This window comes from Musca domestica, unplaced genomic scaffold, assembly GCF_030504385.1.
Source record: "Musca domestica strain aabys unplaced genomic scaffold, Musca_domestica.polishedcontigs.V.1.1 49, whole genome shotgun sequence".
NCBI classification, from domain to species: domain Eukaryota; kingdom Metazoa; phylum Arthropoda; class Insecta; order Diptera; family Muscidae; genus Musca; species Musca domestica.
The window spans coordinates 5,242,834-5,264,777 of NW_026712344.1; the positions used below are offsets into that span (position 1 = coordinate 5,242,834).

The window sequence follows — 21,944 nt, forward strand, 5'->3', positions numbered from 1 at the left end:
TATTTCCTCTTTATTTTCTTACAGATCCTCAATAGCTGTAAGTGGTAAAGCCACAAATCCCTTGAATGTTACAGTATCCAGTTGTAGTAAAATAAGCTAAAATTTATTAATAAAATCTAAGGAGTTTAACATAATGCTATTTACTACCTCCTGATGTTTTTGGTTTCTTTTTTCATTCCAAAACATAGATACTTTTTTGTGTTATACAAAAGCAAAAAAGAAATATTAAATAATAAAAAGAAACGACAACAACTAAACAAAACCAACAAAGATACAACAAGAAACGATAAATCTCTCTCGTGTGTGTGTTTCCAGTTCAATGCAATGGTGGCATTAAACAAAGAACAATATTATTAGGTAAATTATTACACAGTGCTATGAATTCTATTTAATTTTTTTTTAAATAGGTTTTAAATTATGTCATAAATATAATGATCATGGCTTAATAACAAAAAAATATATATATTCATGTGCAACATTTATTTAATTCATATTTTATTGAAAAAAAAGAAGAAATAATAATAACGGATGCAGATATTTGAATATTGTCCTATTCATTTGGAAAATTCAACAATATTTAATTTGCTAGTCAAATATCATAACGATGTTTTAAAAGTGAGGAGGTGTTATACATTGATTTTAATTAATTTATTACCTAAAAAAATAACAGAGAAAGAGTTATAAAACAATACTCCTTATAAGAAATTTGATCAATGGATTAAAAAAGCATTGATAAGGAAAATGTTTTCCGACATGGCATTTTATGTGTCTGAAACCCGAACATCTACTGTACAAATTGGTAAACAGATTGAGATATTTTACATTTCATCACATATTTATGCTTATCAGGCCTACCTTATACCCGGCGTGCCATACATTCACCCTTCCCACTAAGGTAACATGTTTTGTGCATTCGTATTATCCAAATGCGCAGGGTCCATACTTCAAGATAACCAAATAAAAGCACAGAATACACAGTTAACTTTTTTAGTATTATTTGCTTTTGTTTTCCACAAAAAAAAAAGAGAAAGACCAATAGTTCTGTCAATGTTGAATTTGCTCAACTTCAAAATTTTGTGCGTTCGACGTTTTCCGATAGGTCTGTATACAACGCTAAATAAATATTTCAATTGTTTCAACATTTGCTTCTGTGCCTCAGAACCTGCATTAATCTACCATGGTGAATCTACTAGTTTTCCATTATTTTTCGATATCATAGAGGGAAAAATGGATATCATAGTAAATGCTTTTTGAAACAATTAATTTCAAATTTCAGCTAAAAAAACATGTTTAGATGAATTCAAAACTTTAGTATGAAATCAAATGTCGAATTGTCGTTTTTATGAAGTAATGCCTAAACAACTACTTGTTTGACAGATAACGTTTTCCAAACAATTTTTAACCCATCTCCCACAATGATCAAATGTTATCATAATTTAAGATTATAGCCTCTGATCGTTTTTTAGGAATCTAATTCATTTTCATTCCATTTCAACGGCTAAGTATTAAAAAAACATTTGATCCGACAAAATAAAGGGAATTACTTGGGGTCTTGCTATATGTCTGACACATTTCCCTTGTGGTTATTGTAAGGTCTCTAAATGCTCATGACATGTTACCGTACGATGCTAAAATAGTTGCTTTTTCCATGTTCACACGACATTCTAACTTGCAAAATCTCCTTTCGACATAAGTCGTCATTCATTGATATTAGGCTTTATAATGTCTAATGTGAAGCGAAAACTTTTATAAAGCAAAGAAATGTCAAATGAAAAATTTTATAAAGGAAATATTTTTCATTTCATATTTTTATAGAACAAGAATCCAGCCCCATGTTTTTTTAATTCTTTCTTATGTTATAAATATTATTTTAGAAAATAGGAAGATTCTTATTTGGTAACTTCCAATAATGAAAATTGTAAATTCTTCTGCAAACTTTTCGTGCTGATAACAGCACTGCTCAAAACCGTGTGCTAGCACATGAGTCCATAAAAGTAATTATTTGAGAGAAAACGAAAATTTTAATTTTCTTTTTATTTATCAAATAATTTCAATTATTTTAAAACATGGATGTTGTCCAAAATTATTAATAAAGCGATTTTTACAAAAACAGTATAAATTATTTTTTATAGAAATTGGACTGGTGAGCGAGGTCTTACTTTTGAGCAGCGCTGCTGATAAGGACTCTCCTAATCTTTCGCCGCTTTGATTAACTAAAATTTGCTGCGGCTATTCTCATTAAATGAAATGAGGAACAATATAAGACATTTTTTTTATTGGTAGACCGAATTCTTTATGAAAAATTCGATCCAATTGAATTATCTCTTTATTCAATTCCCTTTCGCCAATTGTTATTCATGCATAACCTCACTTAAAATAATTTTCAAATACCCAAACCAATTTTCTTTTTTGGAAACACGTTAATTGCAATTAAATTTTTTTGGCCGAAAATGCAAACTGCATTTTAATCTCCATCTATTTTGAATTTGTAGCACTGTGTTTTATTACTTAGCCCATCCAATACTGCAACAAAGAACCTAAATATTTATTAGAAATTACATATAAAACAAATAAAATAACTTAATAATTTAATTTAAGGAACAAAATCAAAGGTTTTAAAAACCATTTCATTTTCATTACAATTAATATTATTGTTTTTATTACAAAACGAAAAACAACTAACTAACATTGAAGTGTGCACGCACAATCAATCTACATAATCTTATGGTCTAAAAAAGTTAAAAAAAAACATAATTTTTTATATTTGCAAATAAAAAATAACCATTGTTGAAGTAAAAGATCCAGTTTGTTAAACCCCGGAACCGAAGTGGGGCCTATGTTGCAAATACCAAAGTTTTTTTTTTTTTCATTTTAATCAAGGGACATGATTAAACAAATGTCTAAGTTTCTATAATAATATTAGGTGAATAACCTAATGACTAGTTTGAATTGCAATGGGAGATCGAACGATCAACATCAGCATTTTAATGTTTTCAGTGCTATATGAAAATCCCTAGAAATGAAATTTACATCATTATTAACACATGGACCACCAACTTAAAATGTCTCACATTCAATTTACAACATATTTCAAAACTTTTCTACATTACATAACATATATATTTCATAATTTGTTTACTTTTCGTATAACTTAGTAAGTAGAATAGAAAATTTATATGAAAAAAAGATACAAATTGTTTTTCTTTATGTTGTTTTTTTAACATAGGCAATTAATATAGCTACATATAAAGTGATTAGATTAGAAGAAGAAACATTCTTATACATTAGAGTCTATTTTTTGTATTTTTTTCGTATTTTGAAACTCATGTAAATCTTTATTTTCGTTTTGTAGAAAAGTAATTAGTGTAGTATTTTTTTTTTTTTTTAATTATTTGTATTATATTTCGGTTGCAACGAACTCCATGAAAATCTATGTTACCATTGTTTTTTCCTTTTTAACGAGACCCAAAATTAAATCCTTCGAAAGGTGCGATTAGTAAGCATTTATCATTGTTTGAAAAAATACGAAGTCCATAATCCTCCCCAAAAAAAAAAAGAAAAATAAATGTTTTAACAATAACAACAGCAACAATAAGAACCAACAACCAACTAATGTACGAGTGACAACAAAAATATTTATTAACTAATTTCCTTTACAAATAATTTTATTATTCATCATTTACAAAAAATAATGTAACAAGAAAATATGTATAACAAACAAACAATAAAAAACAATGTAAATTTGTTTGGTGAAATAAGTAAACAAAAAAACGGAAACAAACATTAACTGATTTTTTATTTGGAGGAAAGGTAAGAGTTTGCCAACATTTAAATATTGATGGGATCTGTTATCTATTAAAATATAACTGAGGTAACCAAAAATTAAGAAAAAAAACTAAGGTAAACTCAAAAGAAAAGCATCAATTCCTTTAGTATATCAACAAGTCAAAAACATTAAGTTCGGCTGGGCCGAACTTTTAATACCCTCCACCTTAGGATAAGGGAAACATTAGAACCCATTATGACCCACAAATACCAATTTTTAGACATATTCGTTTGAAAATATGGCAAAAATCATCAAAATATCGAATATCGGGAGGTACTGCTATATGGGACCTACACATACAATGTTTTGCCAACGGAGCTAGAACCCATTAGGACACACAAATACCACTTCCTAGACAAATCCGCGAAGAAATGTTGCGAATATTATCAATATACCGAATATCTGGAGGTACCGTTATATGGGAGCTATACCAAAACGTGGATCTATGTATGCAATGCTTCCCCATTCAATAACATTTAAGAAAAATGTAAAAATTATTGCGTTTGACTTTGTTGTAGTTTTTTTATCTCACCCTGTAGAGTCAAATCAGCTGGAGCTTGTTGCTACCTGTAATAATTATAACATGGGTATAATCATGGTACAATAAGGGGGTAGAACATCTTCGTAAAACTACAAAAATACAGCCCTGTGCCCGCTTCCTGTCAGACTCATTCAAAATCATTGTTTTCTTTTTTTTTCATATTTTTCCTCATTTTTAAAATGAGTTGAATAGCGCAAATATTGAATAAAATGTATGGATTTTTCTCTCAAAAATATAATCATAAATGTTCAATCTTTCAATTTCATGGCTATACTGGTTAATAGCTTTAATGCGCGAGCCGCAATTCATGTGTCTTCCAATCATTGGTTTTGAATTTTTTTTTTCATTTTTCAAAAAAATTAATACACACACAAAATTGGCAGAAGTCGGGCACACTTAGAAAAAAAATTGTAATCAGCTGTTAGCTCTACCTTACCTTTTTATTGTACCATGGGTATAACCATGGTACAATAAGGAGGTAGAACAGCTTCGTAAAACTACAAAAATACAGCCCTGAGGCTATGCCCGCTTCCTGCCAGACTCATTCAAAATTATTGTTTTCATTTTTTTCATATTTTTTCCTCATTTTTGAAATGAGGAAAATGAATAAAATGCGAGAAATGAATAAAATGTCTGCAATTTTCTTTCAGAAATATGATCCCAACTGTTCAATCTTTCAATTTCCTGGCTATACTGGTTAATAGCTTTAATGCGCGAGCCGCAATTCATGTGTCTTCCAATCATTGGTTTTGAAAATATTTATTTTTCATTTTTTCAAAACAATTAATACATACGCAAAATTGGCAGAAGTCGGGCACTCTTAGAAAAAAATTGTAATCAGCTGTTAGTTCTCCCTTACCTTTTTATTGTACCATGGGTATAACCTTGGCACAATGTAATCAAGGTAGGGCACTGAAACCAATCGATTTTATTTTTAAGTTGCCTAGCTTAATATGCCAAATCAATTTAATTTCAATAATATGAAATTTTTTGAGAAAATGACTTAATATTTGATTTAAGATTTGTATAAAATAATGAAAATAAATTTGTTACCAATAAGAAAAATGCATTTTTGAGTTAAGTCTCTCTTTGTGTATGAAAGCGGTATCTTATGTTTCAATTATACTTACCACGTTGTTACAGATAATTTAACAATTAACGCTAATAAACTCTGTGAATATATTTCTTTAACCTAAAATAGCTAAATATGTGCTAAATAGAAAATACTGTACATTTCAAGGAACACATTATGCAAAAATGATTTATTTTATTTATTGTGGAAAATTAAACATTAATTGTAAGACATTACATTTTTCTTTTATTTTTGTTTAATTTTCATTGATTACATGTCAGACGTTAATTACAGTATTATTCCATTGCAAATGAAACACCAAAATCGATTAAAATTTTTTTAAGTTAAGAAGTCCATAGTTTTGCTGTAGCGCTATAAAATCAGGGCCACAATCAAATTTGTTTTTTCTTTCTGCATTGTACAAAATCGTACACAAATAGACTGGACTCTTGACTCCATACATGAAATAAGTATCTTGTATTCTGTATATTCTTTGAATTGTTCAGTTGTGTGGGAGTAGTGTCAATTTTGAATTGGCATTGATTTCCTGTATGTGTTTGTTTTGTCGCTTCTGATTTATTGCATAATAATACAATATTTTAATGAAATGTATGAAATTAGGTTCTCCATCTTCTTTTTCTTCTCCTCGTTACATTGGGTTTGCAAATAACTGCACATAGGTGTGTGTGTAATTTCGATTGTTTTAATTTTATTGATGGATTTTTCGATTTTTTTCTTGTTTATTAATTATCAGACGCTTCTTGTATTGTTGTTGATGATTCGGGTGTCAGCAAAGGTTTTTTGGGACTTGGTTCGGTGGAATCATCATGATCTGGTTCAGCAACTCCCGCGGAAGCTGCAACTTCATCAACCTTTGCAACATCATTACAGGTCGCCCCTTCTCCATTGCTTTCGCTGTTTTCTGCCGAATTTGCAGTACTTATGTCATCGGGATGTGATTGTTTACGTTTTTCTATGCGCTCCACAAGAGCACTGTGCAAATTTTTTATTTCCGCTGGACGAGCCATAACTAAAAATATTTTTATTTTACCCGTATTATCCATTGCTGTGAGTCTTAAAGATTTTTGACTAGGTCTTTCAGCAACCATGCCACCCCAGACCTAAAATCGAAGAAAATAACAATTTTAGAATTAGGTGTTAATAAAATACGATTTACGAAATCAAGCCTAGTTTAAGAAATTCACAACAATATTTTTGCCTATTCATACTATCATACAATCATATATCATATCATACAATTTTTTCCAGAAACGCTCTATAGACCAAGATTAAAATGCTGGAAAATGCTTTTATATATAAAAACTTCGATTTCTGCTGGTTTGGCATTGTAGATCCTTATTTTAGACTATTAGTAGTGGCGTTAATTTTTTTTAGTACCGGGTATTTTTATTCATTTGTTACATTTTACCAAACGGGATTAAAATAGTAATCCAAGAGTTTACCCACCAAAATTTCCATGAGCCTCTTTAACAACAGTGAATATAGTGATATTGTTGGGTGTAAAATGGCAACTCTTTGAGCTACCTCCTTTCTTGTAATTAAGACAATTTAGCTTAGCTTCCATTTTTATCAGAAAAATTAACTTTGACGTTAGGCAAAACATATTTTTGTTGTAACAGACAAAACAAACTTACATGGTTATGTTACTTCGTTCAGGTTGAACGAAAGCATAACAAGTGGAGAAAGATGTAAATGTTTATAAGTGCGGTTGTAAGATTTAGAAGATTTTCCAAAAGAATTTTAGTTTTATATAATTCTTTTGTTCCTCTTCTATTGAGCTTACGATCTCGTCACTTGGGCAAAAAATGTTTTTTGTCATAGAAGTTATTTTTTAAATAACTTCTGGGGAGAATATCCCAGACAAGAAACAAGGGAACTGATGAGGATTGGTGGCTCTTTCCGAAACCTAGGTATTCCCTGCCCTACCCCCTGGTAAACATTACCATCGTTCTCCACTCATAAACAAACGTTGTTTTTATAAAAACAACAATAATGGGATTTTGCCTGACGATTTTGCAACAACAAAATACTATTGTATCCCAAACAAGCAAGCCAAACACTGTTCATATTGAGTTTAGATAAAAACAATACGCCTCTTGGAGAGTTATAAAATCGGGAAGGAAGGTTCTCAAACTACTTCGCTGTATTCGCTCTAAATATATATAATACATATCAAAATATATATATATATATATATATATATATATATATATAGTTTTCCATTATTTTTCGATATCATAGAGGGGAAACTGATTATCATAGTAAATGCTTTTTGAAACAATTAATTTCAAATTTCAGCAAAAAAACTTGTTTAGACGAATTCAAAACTTTAATATGAAATCAAATGCCGAATTGTCGTTTTTATGAAGTAGTGCCCAGAACAACTACTTGTTTGACAGATAATGTTTTCCAAACAATTTTTAACCCATCTCCCACAATGATCGAATGTTTTCATAATTTAAGATTATAGCCTCTGGTCGTTTTTTTTTTTTTTTTGGAATCTTATTCATTTTCATTCCATTTCAACGGCTAAGTATTAAAAAAAAAACATTTGATCCGACAAAATAAAGGGAATTACTTGAGGTCATGCTATATGTCTGACACATTTCCCTTGTGGTAATTGTAAGGTCTCTAAATGCTCATGACATGTTACAGTACGATGCTAAAATAGTTCCTTTTTCCATGTTCACACGACATTCTAACTTGCAAAATCTCCTTTCGACATAAGTCGTCATTCATTGATATTAGGCTTTATAATGTCTAATGTGAAGCGAAAACTTTTATAAAGCAAAGAAATGTCAAATGAAAAATTTTATAAAGGAAATATTTTTCATTTCATATTTTTATAGAACAAGAATCCAGCCCCATGTTTTTTTAATTCTTTCTTATGTTATAAATATTATTTTAGAAAATAGGAAGATTCTTATTTGATAACTTCCAATAATGAATGTTGTAAGATTCCTCAACTGCAAACTTTTCTTGCTGATAACAGCACTTCTCGAAACCGTGTGCTAACACATGAGTCCAAAAAAGTAATTATTTGAGAGAAAACCAAAATTTAAATTTTCTTTTTATTTATCAATTAATTTCAATTATTTTAAAACATGGATGTTGTCCAAAATTATTAATAAAGCGATTTTTTAAAAACAGTATAAATTATTTATTATAGAAATTAGACTGGTGAGTGAGGTCTTACTTTTGAACAGCGCTGCTGATAAGGACTCTCCTAATCTTTCGCCGCTTTGATTATCTAAAATTTGTTGCGGCTATTCTTATTAAATGAAATGAGGAACAATATAAGACATTTTTTAACCGAATACTTTATGAAAAAATCGGTCCAATTGAGTTATCTCTTTATTCAATTCCCTTCCGCCAATTGTTATTCATGCTTAACCTCATTTAAAATAATCTTCAAATACCCAAACCAATTTTCTTTTTTTGGAAACACGTTAATTGCAATTAAACTCTTTTGGCCGAAAATGCAAACTGCGTTTTAATCTCCATCTATTTTGAATTTGTAGCACTGTGTTTTATTACTTAGCCCATCTAATACTGCAACAAAGAACCTAAATATTTATTAGAAATTACATATAAAACAAATAAAATAACTTAATAATTTAATTTAAGGAACAAAATCAAAGGTTTTAAAAACCATTTCATTTTCATTACAATTAATATTATTGTTTTTATTACAAAATGAAAAAAACAACTATCTAAAATTGAAGTGTGCACGCACAATCAATCTACATAATCTTATGGTCTAAAAAAGTTAAAAAAAAAACATAATTTTTTATATTTGCAAATAAAAAATAACCATTGTTGAAGTAAAAGATCCAGTTTGTTAAACCCCGGAACCGGGGTGTGGCCTATGTTGCAAATACCAAAGTTTTTTTTTTCATTTTAATCAAGGGACATGATTAAACAAATGTTCAAGTTTCTATAATAATATTAGGTGAATAACCTAATGACTAGTTTGAATTGCAATGGGAGATCGAACGATCAACATCAGCATTTTAATGTTTTCAGTGCTATATGAAAATCCCTAGAAATGAAATTTACATCATTATTAACACATGGACCACCAACTTAAAATGTCTCACATTCAATTTACAACATATTTCAAAACTTTTCTACATTACATAACATATATATTTCATAATTTGTTTACTTTTCGTATAACTTAGTAAGTAGAATAGAAAATTTATATGAAAAAAAGATACAAATTGTTTTTCTTTATGTTGTTTTTTTAACATAGGCAATTAATATAGCTACATATAAAGTGATTAGATTAGAAGAAGAAACATTCTTATACATTAGAGTCTATTTTTTGTATTTTTTCGTATTTTGAAACTCATGTAAATCTTTATTTTCGTTTTGTAGAAAAGTAATTAGTGTAGTATTTTTTTTTTTTTTTAATTATTTGTATTATATTTCGGTTGCAACGAACTCCATGAAAATCTATGTTACCATTGTTTTTTCCTTTTTAACGAGACCCAAAATTAAATCCTTCGAAAGGTGCGATTAGTAAGCATTTATCATTGTTTGAAAAAATACGAAGTCCATAATCCTCCCCAAAAAAAAAAAAAGAAAAATAAATGTTTTAACAATAACAACAGCAACAATAAGAACCAACAACCAACTAATGTACGAGTGACAACAAAAATATTTATTAACTAATTTCCTTTACAAATAATTTTATTATTCATCATTTACAAAAAATAATGTAACAAGAAAATATGTATAACAAACAAACAATAAAAAACAATGTAAATTTGTTTCGTGAAATAAGTAAACAAAAAACGGAAACAAACATTAACTGATTTTTTATTTGGAGGAAAGGTAAGAGTTTGCCAACATTTAAATATTGATGGGATCTGTTATCTATTAAAATATAACTGAGGTAACCAAAAATTAAGAAAAAAAACTAAGGTAAACTCAAAAGAAAAGCATCAATTCCTTTAGTATATCAACAAGTCAAAAACATTAAGTTCGGCTGGGCCGAACTTTTAATACCCTCCACCTTAGGATAAGGGAAACATTAGAACCCATTATGACCCACAAATACCAATTTTTAGACATATTCGTTTGAAAATATGGCAAAAATCATCAAAATATCGAATATCGGGAGGTACTGCTATATGGGACCTACACATACAATGTTTTGCCAACGGAGCTAGAACCCATTAGGACACACAAATACCACTTCCTAGACAAATCCGCGAAGAAATGTTGCGAATATTATCAATATACCGAATATCTGGAGGTACCGTTATATGGGAGCTATACCAAAACGTGGATCTATGTATGCAATGCTTCCCCATTCAATAACATTTAAGAAAAATGTAAAAATTATTGCGTTTGACTTTGTTGTAGTTTTTTTATCTCACCCTGTAGAGTCAAATCAGCTGGAGCTTGTTGCTACCTGTAATAATTATAACATGGGTATAATCATGGTACAATAAGGGGGTAGAACATCTTCGTAAAACTACAAAAATACAGCCCTGAGCCTATGCCCGCTTCCTGTCAGACTCATTCAAAATCATTGTTTTCTTTTTTTTTCATATTTTTCCTCATTTTTAAAATGAGTTGAATAGCGCAAATATTGAATAAAATGTATGGATTTTTCTCTCAAAAATATAATCATAAATGTTCAATCTTTCAATTTCATGGCTATACTGGTTAATAGCTTTAATGCGCGAGCCGCAATTCATGTGTCTTCCAATCATTGGTTTTGAATTTTTTTTTTCATTTTTCAAAAAAATTAATACACACACAAAATTGGCAGAAGTCGGGCACACTTAGAAAAAAAATTGTAATCAGCTGTTAGCTCTACCTTACCTTTTTATTGTACCATGGGTATAACCATGGTACAATAAGGAGGTAGAACAGCTTCGTAAAACTACAAAAATACAGCCCTGAGGCTATGCCCGCTTCCTGCCAGACTCATTCAAAATTATTGTTTTCATTTTTTTCATATTTTTTCCTCATTTTTGAAATGAGGAAAATGAATAAAATGCGAGAAATGAATAAAATGTCTGCAATTTTCTTTCAGAAATATGATCCCAACTGTTCAATCTTTCAATTTCCTGGCTATACTGGTTAATAGCTTTAATGCGCGAGCCGCAATTCATGTGTCTTCCAATCATTGGTTTTGAAAATATTTATTTTTCATTTTTTCAAAACAATTAATACATACGCAAAATTGGCAGAAGTCGGGCACTCTTAGAAAAAAATTGTAATCAGCTGTTAGTTCTCCCTTACCTTTTTATTGTACCATGGGTATAACCTTGGCACAATGTAATCAAGGTAGGGCACTGAAACCAATCGATTTTATTTTTAAGTTGCCTAGCTTAATATGCCAAATCAATTTAATTTCAATAATATGAAATTTTTTGAGAAAATGACTTAATATTTGATTTAAGATTTGTATAAAATAATGAAAATAAATTTGTTACCAATAAGAAAAATGCATTTTTGAGTTAAGTCTCTCTTTGTGTATGAAAGCGGTATCTTATGTTTCAATTATACTTACCACGTTGTTACAGATAATTTAACAATTAACGCTAATAAACTCTGTGAATATATTTCTTTAACCTAAAATAGCTAAATATGTGCTAAATAGAAAATACTGTACATTTCAAGGAACACATTATGCAAAAATGATTTATTTTATTTATTGTGGAAAATTAAACATTAATTGTAAGACATTACATTTTTCTTTTATTTTTGTTTAATTTTCATTGATTACATGTCAGACGTTAATTACAGTATTATTCCATTGCAAATGAAACACCAAAATCGATTAAAATTTTTTTAAGTTAAGAAGTCCATAGTTTTACTGTAGCGCTATAAAATCAGGGCCACAATCAAATTTGTTTTTTCTTTCTGCATTGTACAAAATCGTACACAAATAGACTGGACTCTTGACTCCATACATGAAATAAGTATCTTGTATTCTGTATATTCTTTGAATTGTTCAGTTGTGTGGGAGTAGTGTCAATTTTGAATTGGCATTGATTTCCTGTATGTGTTTGTTTTGTCGCTTCTGATTTATTGCATAATAATACAATATTTTAATGAAATGTATGAAATAAGGTTCTCCATCTTCTTTTTCTTCTCCTCGTTACATTGGGTTTGCAAATAACTGCACATGGGTGTGTGTGTAATTTTCGATTGTTTTAATATTATTGATGGATTTTTCGATTTTTTTCTTGTTTATTAATTATCAGACGCTTCTTGTATTGTTGTTGATGATTCGGGTGTCAGCAAAGGTTTTTTGGGACTTGGTTCGGTGGAATCATCATGATCTGGTTCAGCAACTCCCGCGGAAGCTGCAACTTCATCAACCTTTGCAACATCATTACAGGTCGCCCCTTCTCCATTGCTTTCGCTGTTTTCTGCCGAATTTGCAGTACTTATGTCATCGGGATGGGATTGTTTACGTTTTTCTATGCGCTCCACAAGAGCACTGTGCAAATTTTTTATCTCCGCTGGACGAGCCATAACTAAAAATATTTTTATTTTACCCGTATTATCCATTGCTGTGAGTCTTAAAGATTTTTGACTAGGTCTTTCAGCAACCATGCCACCCCAGACCTAAAATCGAAGAAAATAACAATTTTAGAATTAGGTGTTAATAAAATACAATTTACGAAATCAAGCCTAGTTTAAGAAATTCACAACAATATTTTTGCCTATTCATACTATCATACAATCATATATCATATCATACAATTTTTTCCAGAAACGCTCTATAAACCAAGATTAAAATGTTGGAAAATGCTTTTATATATAAAAACTTCGTTTTCTGGTGTTTTGTCATTGTTGATCCTTATTTTAGACTATTGGTAGTGGCGTTAACTTTTTTTTAGTACCGGGTATTTTTATTCATTTGTTACATTTCACCAAACGGGATTAAAATAATAATCCAAGCGTTTACCCACCAAATTTTCCATGAGCCTCTTTAACAACAGTGAATATAGTGATATAGTGTTGGGTGTAAAATGGCAACTCTTTGAGCTACCTCCTTTCTTGTAATTAAGATAATTTAGCTTAGCTTCCATTTTTATCAGAAAAATTAACTTTGACGTTAGGCGAAATATATTTAGTTTAGATATATAATAAAAAATGTTTCGAATTAAAATGGAGTTATTGTAAATGATGCCCGATCCAATCTGATATTTTGCGGGTCATACGACTAAGGAAATAGAAAATTCGAATAAAAATCGACTAACGGTGGCTTTTGTTTGCATACCTAATATGCATTCAGTTATTCATTCTCATGCACTTACCTTGGTATTAAGTAAAAGACGTAGGTTTCCGGCGGTTCTAAATACCAAACGCGAACATTCATGTTCGATTCTGGAATCATTAAGGCGTAAACTACCACGGCCACGTTCCTCCCAATTGCTATTGACAAATGCAAACAATTTACAATTTAACTGTTAAGAGATATAAAATTTAAATTACTTCTAAATTCCAGCTAAATGAAATTCACCCAACTTACATCCACAATATTCATTTCATTTTCTTCGCCGGTAAATGTTTCAACTTCTTCATATTTACGTTTTTGAGCACGACTCTCTTCATATTCACGTGCAACATCTGTCAGGCTCTTAGCTTCAGCATTAGCATCTTTTTCAGGGTTTTCTGTTGGTTTTGCCGCAGCATTTTGTATTACACTGGAGAAGAGCAACTCACCAGAAGCTGCAGCGGAAGCATCATCATTGTTTGATTCAGCTGGTTTATCCGACTTTAGATGTTCCTGTTGTTAACGTTGTAGAGTCTTATTTGAACAACAATTTTCTATTATTTCCATAATTACTTACCCCTACGACACGTTCATGCAAATTTTGTCCGAAAACAAAACCGGACTTTTCCACCAATGGTATAGAGCTTTTTGCGGCTGCAAATAAATTAGCACGTTCCATACCATTTTTACGCAAAAGTGTTAGGGGATCAGCACGCTCTTCAGATGACTCCTCATTGTCTGTGCCCTTATTGTTTTCGTCAACCTTGCTGGATGTTCCAGCGTCATCATCGTCCTTGATCTCCTTTAAAAATGGGTTACTGTTAGAAGCCTCGTTGGATTTTTCGGCCGGCTTTGCGCCACCGCTGTCACAACCACCCAATGCCGCAGCTTCCTGACCATCAGCCGGCGTTGATGTGGCATTTTGTGCACTGCTTGAGGATAGAGCCGAACCTAATCTGGATGGTCCCAACACTGACGGACGTAAAACGCCGGCTCTAAGTACTGGATTCGCACCAACGCTTCCGCCTCCAGTCAAACGAGAGCTTTGTAGCAAAGAATCACTTCCCAGACTACTGGATTCATTGGAATTATCTGAAATCCGACAATATTAATATACAACAAATAAAATGAGAGCTAGTTGTTGTGGTGGTGGTAATTGCATTGACATTTCAAAAACAGGCCTATGCGTTCACTCCACCGCTTGTCAGTCATTATAGCCATTTTCTTCGACAACGGCATCCCCAATCATCATTTTTATTAACACTCGCCGAGTTACCACTTACTTACCATTGTTTTCCGACATATTTTTGTTGTTTTTATTTGTTATTGAATGTTTATTAAGAATATAAATTGCTAAATTGGTTAGATTTGAGGGTAGACAACGAAGCGGAACGATTATTTAGGCGGCGGCGGCTTATCATGTGTAAACCAATCGGCGGCGCCGCGCTGTGCTTTCTATGCACGGTTGCCACACTTAGTAAAATTCTACCAAAATTGGCAACTTTCAAGCACATTGAATGTGTTGATACATAAACAGCATGGTAGAAGAATACAGGTAGATGCCTCAACGCTTGGGAACATTGATATGTCAAAAAAATTTAATTTTTTTTCAAAAATATATTGATTTTTATATGATTTCTTATGCGACGCCACTCGGAGGTTGTTATGAAATACATTTTTCAAGAATTTGTACAATATTAAATAATTTTTCATTCAACATCTTCAATTACAAAATTGGTTTGAAAGTTCATTGTCCCAGCAGACGCGTCTACCTATATTCTTCTACCATGATAAACAGTTTGGCATCATGGTGCCATAATTGCTCTGTTCCAGAACTACAATAACATAAAAGTTGTTTGTTTTCATAAATTTTCGCTTGTCAAGCTAGTGGGCCATTCACATCTTTCTATATTGCAAAATATACAAAGGCATTGGCAAGTAGAAAAAAAGAATGTAAAACATCTTTATTACGGTAAACGATTTTTTCATTATGATATCGGAGAAAATTGCAAAACTAGTAGCTAGAACAGAGCAGATGTCAATCCTTTAATCGATCATCACTGTTAACGAATATAGCATTAAAGAACTAACTGAACCGGTGTTTTATTTCGCATTCATTTTCTTTTGACATAAATAAACTGGCATTAAATAATTGTACTGTTCCCAAACCTGCAGTAATCTGTTTTTTTTTTTTTTTTTTTTTTTTTTGATATCATGAAGGGAAAATTGGTTATCGTAGTTTTATTTTTACAAAATAATGCGAATGAAAACACCAAAATTGTATTCAATGAAAAAAAAAGATTGAAATAATAGGCCCGTTCTTATATATTTTTTTTCTCATTTGTTATCACCAACTTTAGGAAAACTAAAGGATAAAGTTCACATTATCGGGTTTTCATTATTACATCTTTCGCTTAAAAATATGGCAAACTTTTTGTAAAAGTAACAGGTAGTCACTGAATTTTTTCACAATCGCATCTTCATTTTAGTTTAAAAAAAATAATAATTAATTTCGTGAAATAAATCTATAAATCAGTTTTTCAATATAAAATACACGATTTGCATTATCAATTTTTAAGTGTTTAAATAAATTTTGCTTTTATTGCCATATTATCAATATAACATATGCCAACATGAAATATTATTAATAATTTACGTCAAAAGATAAGGGGAAATGGTCTGACTTTTTGCTTATCATACTTAAATAAAACCATGGTAGAAGAATATAGGTCGACGCTTTGACACAGCTGTTGGGACAATGAACTGTCAAACCAATTTTAGAATCGAAATTTTTGAATAAAAAATTATTCAAATTTGTAAAAATTGTTAATAAGTGCATATTATAAAATCCTCCGATTGGCGTCTAGAGGAGAACATATATAAATCTACTTATTTTTGAAGCAACATTAAAATTTTTTGATATTTCAATGTTCCCAAGCATTGATGCATATACCTCCCATAGTGTTGGTATTTTATTATTCAGGCCATGGTAAATGCATCGACACAGCTGCTAGGACAATAAACTGTCAAACCAATTTTTGAATTGAAAATGTTGAATTAAAAATTGTTTAAATTTGTAAAAATTGTTGAAAACTGCTAATTATAATAAACTCCGAATGACTTCGTATAAGAAAATATATAAAAATATACTTATATTTGAAAAAAAAAAATAATTTTTTTGACATATCAATGCTCACAAGCTTTGATGCATCTACCTGTATTCCTTTGCCATGATTCAGGCCTTTTAGGTATGGATACGTAAGCAGCTTGAAGTATTCGCATAGCATATTTTGTGACATATCATAAAGGGATCCCAGAGCCACACTCGCATCCTCCATCAAATGTGGGCACATAAGCAGCTTGTCATCGTGGATTTCAATGTCAAATTACAAGAAAAAACTACTGCAGGATTGGAGTGCGAGTGCAAGTGCATCAAAATAGTAAAGTAAAATATGAAATTCGTAGACTTAATCATGGTACAATAACAGGAGGTAGAATAAAGCCACTTTTTTATTATTCTTATATTCTGTCAATACATATATACAGGTTGTATCTGGGTAACATGGTAGAATTAAAAAGGTAAAGTCGTGCAATCACATGTTTAATTTTTTTCTAAAATATTCATTTAACAACATCTCATTGTTAATATAAATCCTAAATAAATCCTGAACCTACACTAATCAGAGATGGGAACCTGTTTTCTTAATTTTACCATGAATTATTTATATGACATCTCATTGTAAAAATTCGTATGGTAGAATCAAGAAGGTAAAGTTATTTCAGATAAACATTCCCTTCATTTTCTCTAACAGAGCTTGTCAAATACAATATTTCTTATGAACTGTCACAACAAAAACAAGATTATAACAATTCAAAAATACATTTATAACTATTCAAATATTCAATCTATTTTGTGAAATGATATTATACAGGATAAAGCGTAGGAACATCTTAACTTTCTCGAATCCACAAAATATATATATACATCAAGGAACATATCAAAAATTTTCAGCTAAAGTAGGGAGTTTAATCTCAAGAATTAAAATCACACGTTTCGTCGTTTAAATATTATTGTTTTTGTCACGGGTTTTTGGTATCCAAAAAATTGTCGGTACCCCTAATATACATACATCCATTCCAATTGAATTTTGTAAACAAACACAGTGTTGTAACAAAAGGTATTATAATACTAATATATGAACTCAACTTTGTATTAGTCTTACGTGTGAAAGAAAAAAGTAAATTTTTCAGGAAAAGAAATAAATAATACGCTAATATATTTGTAAATATATGGAAGATGTTCTGTTAGTACTTTCCACATTTTCAAAGATTTGATAACAAAATATCAGGTAAGCAGGTAAACGCAATTGACCCCAACAACTAAGCTGATATCCACGTCAGTCGAGACGAAATTTAAAATACAAAACACAACAACCAAAAAGGAAAACAAAAGTGCGAAGACGATACTTTATATTTTGAATAAATTTATTTGGCGTTTCACAATTTCATATTAATATCTTCAATTTTGTAGAGTCAGATACGTACAGCATCGCCACAATGAAACTGGGCTTAATTGCCATCGCTGCTATACTGTTGATTGTACAGACTTCACAATGGGAAACGGCAACAGCTGAATTACAAGGGCCGGAGGTAGTTTCGCCATCCGTTGATGCAACAGAGAAATCATCATCTAATAAAGACAAAGAAGATGGCGATAGTAGTTCAACAAATAAGTTGGATCGGGAGACGCCTGAAAGTGTTGGTAGAGGCGAAGCTTCTGATGTTCCCAGCAATTTACGCAAAGCCTCTAAATATATTGACGATCAAATGGAAGCCGCAAAGGCGGCAGCACAAATTGCTGCCAATATTCAAGGTTCCGAGGCAGATGGGAAGAACAAATTGCTGAAATTTGCAATTTTCGAACGTTTATGGAGTGAAGAAGTCGTGCGTAAGAAACTACAGGAAGAAATTTTGCTCTTGGAGGCCAGGCAACAACCACAAGAAGTTCTTGATCCTACACCGGAACAAGTTGAAGGTATATAATGAGTATCGTGCAAATATTTGTTTTAACTTATTATATTTTTGTTGGTTTCAGCCGAGAGCATGTACGAAAACGCCATGGAAATGTTATCCAAACCCAACTCGGATAAACGTGTTGCCTTTACATTAATACGCAAAGCAGCAGAAATGAAGCACAGTAAAGCTCGTGCGGAATTAGCGTGGGCCAAAGTATTAGGACATTACATGGATTTCGATTTTGAATATGCAGCAACAGAGTTCGACGAACTGGCTAAAGAAGGTCTGCCTGAAGCAAATATGGTAAGTACTTGCATATGTATGCACATAGAGATATATTGAAAAAAATACAAATAGGACGAAATAGTGTTATTTGTGGTAAATTATTTTAAGCTTTATAGCTGTTATAATAATATAGTATACAATAGCATTCCTACGGTGCATAACATCCCAAGGCGTTCTTTTCTTCAAGACATAGTTTATATGATTACGTGTTAATTATTCCTTTGATAAGATAATGCATTAAACAGTACTTAAATTTGACTGATAACAACTTGTATAGACTCATGTAGATTTTAGTGTTTAAATGCTTTCAAAAATATTCTTTTACCCTTGATATTAAAATGCAAAAATGCTAAGTAACATTCCATATTTCCAGGGCCTTGCTTTCCTCTATTCGGTTGGTGTGGGTGGCAAAAATGTCAGTCAACCATTGGCTTTAATTCATCTAACATTGGCTGCTTTGGGTGATCATACATATGCTCAAATGGCATTAGGCTATCGTTACTCATTTGGTATAAATGTACCAGCTAGTTGTGAAAAGTCGCTTACCTACTATAAGAAAGTGGCTAAAAAGGTTGCACAAAAAGTAACATTTTCCAGCGGCCCTTTGGTGCATCGTGTCAGATTGTTGGATGAATTGGAAAATCCAGGAAGTCAAGAAACGGAAATTGTTGACTACTATCAGTTGTTGGCCGACAAGGGTGATGTTCAGTCACAAGTTGGATTGGGTCAACTATATTATCAGGGTGGCAAAGCTATACAACAAGACCATCAAAAAGCTTTGGAGTATTTTACATTAGCTGCTAATGCGGGCAATGCGATTGGTTATGCCTTTTTGGGCAAACTTTATCTTGAAGGCAGTGAACATATCAAAGCAGATAATGAAACAGCATTTAAGGTAAGAAGAATTGTTATGTGATACTTTTGAAGAAATGATCATTAAAATGTTTTGATTTTTCAGTATTTCTCTAAGGCTGCCAATTTGGGTGATCCCGTGGGCCAAAGTGGTTTGGGTTTAATGTATCTTAAAGGTTTGGGTGTACCCAAAGATCCGCTGAAGGCTTTAAACTACTTCACAATGGCTGCCGATCAAGGATGGGTAGATGGTCAATTAATGTTGGGAAATATGTACTTTAGTAAGTGTTTGAGGAAGTGTTTACAATATTTTATAACTTTTATTTTTGCACTGCTTTTTAGCCGGAAATGGTGTGAAAGCCGACTTTAAATTGGCTCTTAAGTATTTTAACTTGGCTTCACAGTCCGGTCATGTCTTAGCGTATTATAATCTAGGTTTTATGCATGCCTATGGCATTGGTATGCTGCGCTCTTGTCCAGCTGCTGTAGAGGTAATTGTATAAAATATATTTATTTCGTTACAATTTTTTAATTTTTTATTTTTTTATATTGTTTAGTTCTTCAAAAATGTTGCTGAACGCGGCCGTTGGAGCACTAATTTGATGCATGCTTATTCAGATTATAAAAACTATCGCATCAATGAGGCCTACATGCAATATGCCTTATTGGCGGAACTAGGCTATGAAGTTGCTCAATCAAACGCCGCCTTCCTACTGGATCGTGGTGACGTTTCCATATTCCATGATCGCAATGAAGAACTGATTAGAGCGTTTTACTATTGGAAACGTGCTGCATCACAGGGCTACTCAGCGGCCCAAGTTAAATTGGGAGACTATTACTATTATGGTTGGGGCACAAATGTAGATTTTGAAACCGCGGCTGCTCTGTATCGCAAAGCATCCGAACAACAATATAACGCACAAGCAATGTTTAATTTAGGTTATATGCATGAAAAAGGTCTGGGAATGAAAAAGGACTGGCATTTGGCCAAGCGTCTCTATGACTTGGCAGCCGTAACAAATGCAGATGCTAAAGTTCCGGTGGCTATAGCGCTGTTGAAACTGCAATTGTTGGCCAAAATGGAGTCGATAAAAGAGGTAAGTAAAGTAAATTAAGAGATAAAGTGTTCAATAAGTATTTTATACCACTATTTAGAAGTTCTTGAGCAATACCATATATTATTAGTTTATTTATTTTATTCAAAATTATTTAATTCAAATTTATATTTGTAATAAAAGAAGAAAAAAATTTCCTATTTTTTAGTCTCCTTATAAGTTCATATTTTACTTGGATGAAAATATAGCCGCAAACTGGGATTTATATATGATTACTATTTTAACATTGTTGCTTGGATTTATAATGTATACCCGACGTACTCATGAACAACGCCAACAAAATCAAGCAGACAACAACCAAGCTCAAGCTCAACCGGATGCAAATGCTAATCCAGTTAATAATGAAAATATTGTGCCAAATGGTGCAAATGACAATGAGATCGCAACTACTGCATCAGTTACTACAACAGACACAGCCGTAGCCAGCTCTGCAACAACTTCAACAAGTTCTTCAACGTTAAACACAACAACATCAAGTTCTACACCTTTATCTACAACGGCGTCATCAACGACGACCACAACGACAACTAACACATCCCCGAAAGCAACAGCATCATTACCCTCAGCTTCTTCGAACTCCACCGCTGATCCCACGGAGTAGTAGTGATAATTTTTGTTTTAATATTTGTATTTACTCTTAACATAATTTTTTCAAATTGCAAACACAATAAATAACAACAGATCCCTCATGTTAAATAGGTAACCAATCGTGCACACAAAATCACCCTGTATTCCGCTTAAATGGAACAATTGTAAAGTTAACTCTTCCTTACCTTTTTTTACTTTAATTTGGAACAAAGAGAACTACTGTCTGATGTTATATGTATATATTTTGCGACAATCGATTCCTTTTTTGCAATATTCAGTAATTTTAGTTTATTCCTTAGCTTAGTTTCTTTCGATCTTAGTTTGAATGCAAGGAAATGCCCTGGAGTTAATCACAAAAAAAGAAAGGAAAAAATATT

The 21,944-nt window shown here is 31.5% G+C and overlaps 3 protein-coding genes across 5 annotated transcripts in view; 2 read left to right on the forward strand and 1 right to left on the reverse strand.

Moving 5' to 3' along the window:
* The window catches only part of LOC101892909 (3-hydroxy-3-methylglutaryl-coenzyme A reductase), a 154,989-nt gene extending 151,208 nt beyond the window's left edge, over positions 1 to 3,781 (forward strand). Inside the window, exon 8 of the mRNA XM_059127985.1 lies at positions 25 to 3,781. Coding sequence (XP_058983968.1) covers positions 25 to 100 — 76 coding nt within the window. The 3' untranslated portion in view covers positions 101 to 3,781. The remainder of the gene's footprint in view (positions 1 to 24) is intronic.
* An 8,314-nt stretch (positions 3,782 to 12,095) lies between these two features.
* LOC101892731 (ran-binding protein 3) lies at positions 12,096 to 15,156 on the reverse strand. The gene is made up of 5 exons (XM_005184517.4): positions 14,999 to 15,156; positions 14,289 to 14,803; positions 13,967 to 14,224; positions 13,752 to 13,901; positions 12,096 to 13,056 (listed from the first exon to the last, which is right to left on the reverse strand). The coding sequence occupies exons 1-5, from the start codon at positions 15,012 to 15,014 to the stop codon at positions 12,679 to 12,681; spliced, it is 1,317 nt and encodes a 438-aa protein (XP_005184574.2). The 5' UTR covers positions 15,015 to 15,156; the 3' UTR covers positions 12,096 to 12,678.
* A 2,742-nt stretch (positions 15,157 to 17,898) lies between these two features.
* On the forward strand, positions 17,899 to 21,682 carry LOC101892564 (protein sel-1 homolog 1). Of its 3 annotated transcripts, none has more exons than XM_005184516.4 (8): positions 17,899 to 18,060; positions 18,243 to 18,746; positions 18,807 to 19,030; positions 19,386 to 19,907; positions 19,971 to 20,145; positions 20,207 to 20,355; positions 20,422 to 20,961; positions 21,128 to 21,682. In XM_005184516.4, exons 2-8 carry the CDS (start codon positions 18,269 to 18,271, stop codon positions 21,578 to 21,580), a joined length of 2,541 nt encoding a protein of 846 aa, XP_005184573.2. In that variant the 5' UTR covers positions 17,899 to 18,060; positions 18,243 to 18,268; the 3' UTR covers positions 21,581 to 21,682. The 3 variants fall into 3 exon arrangements, with proteins under 3 accessions (XP_005184573.2, XP_058983916.1, XP_019892662.2); XM_059127933.1 differs by having other exon boundaries at positions 17,906 to 18,163; XM_020037103.2 differs by having other exon boundaries at positions 17,906 to 18,068.
* The last annotated feature ends 262 nt before the right edge of the window (positions 21,683 to 21,944 follow it).

Bases quoted from the DNA above. Each gene is read 5' to 3' on its own strand.
- LOC101892564 (XM_005184516.4), top strand. From the start codon at position 18,269: ATGAAACTGGGCTTAATTGCCATCGCTGCTATACTGTTGATTGTACAG. The intron at 19,908-19,970 runs GTAAGAAGAATT...TTGATTTTTCAG, and splicing joins ATAATGAAACAGCATTTAAG to TATTTCTCTAAGGCTGCCAA. The intron at 20,146-20,206 runs GTAAGTGTTTGA...ACTGCTTTTTAG, and splicing joins GTTGGGAAATATGTACTTTA to CCGGAAATGGTGTGAAAGCC.
- LOC101892731 (XM_005184517.4), bottom strand. The intron at 14,225-14,288 runs GTAAGTAATTAT...CGTTAACAACAG, and splicing joins TGCATGAACGTGTCGTAGGG to GAACATCTAAAGTCGGATAA. The intron at 13,902-13,966 runs GTAAGTTGGGTG...ATCTCTTAACAG, and splicing joins ATGAAATGAATATTGTGGAT to TTAAATTGTAAATTGTTTGC.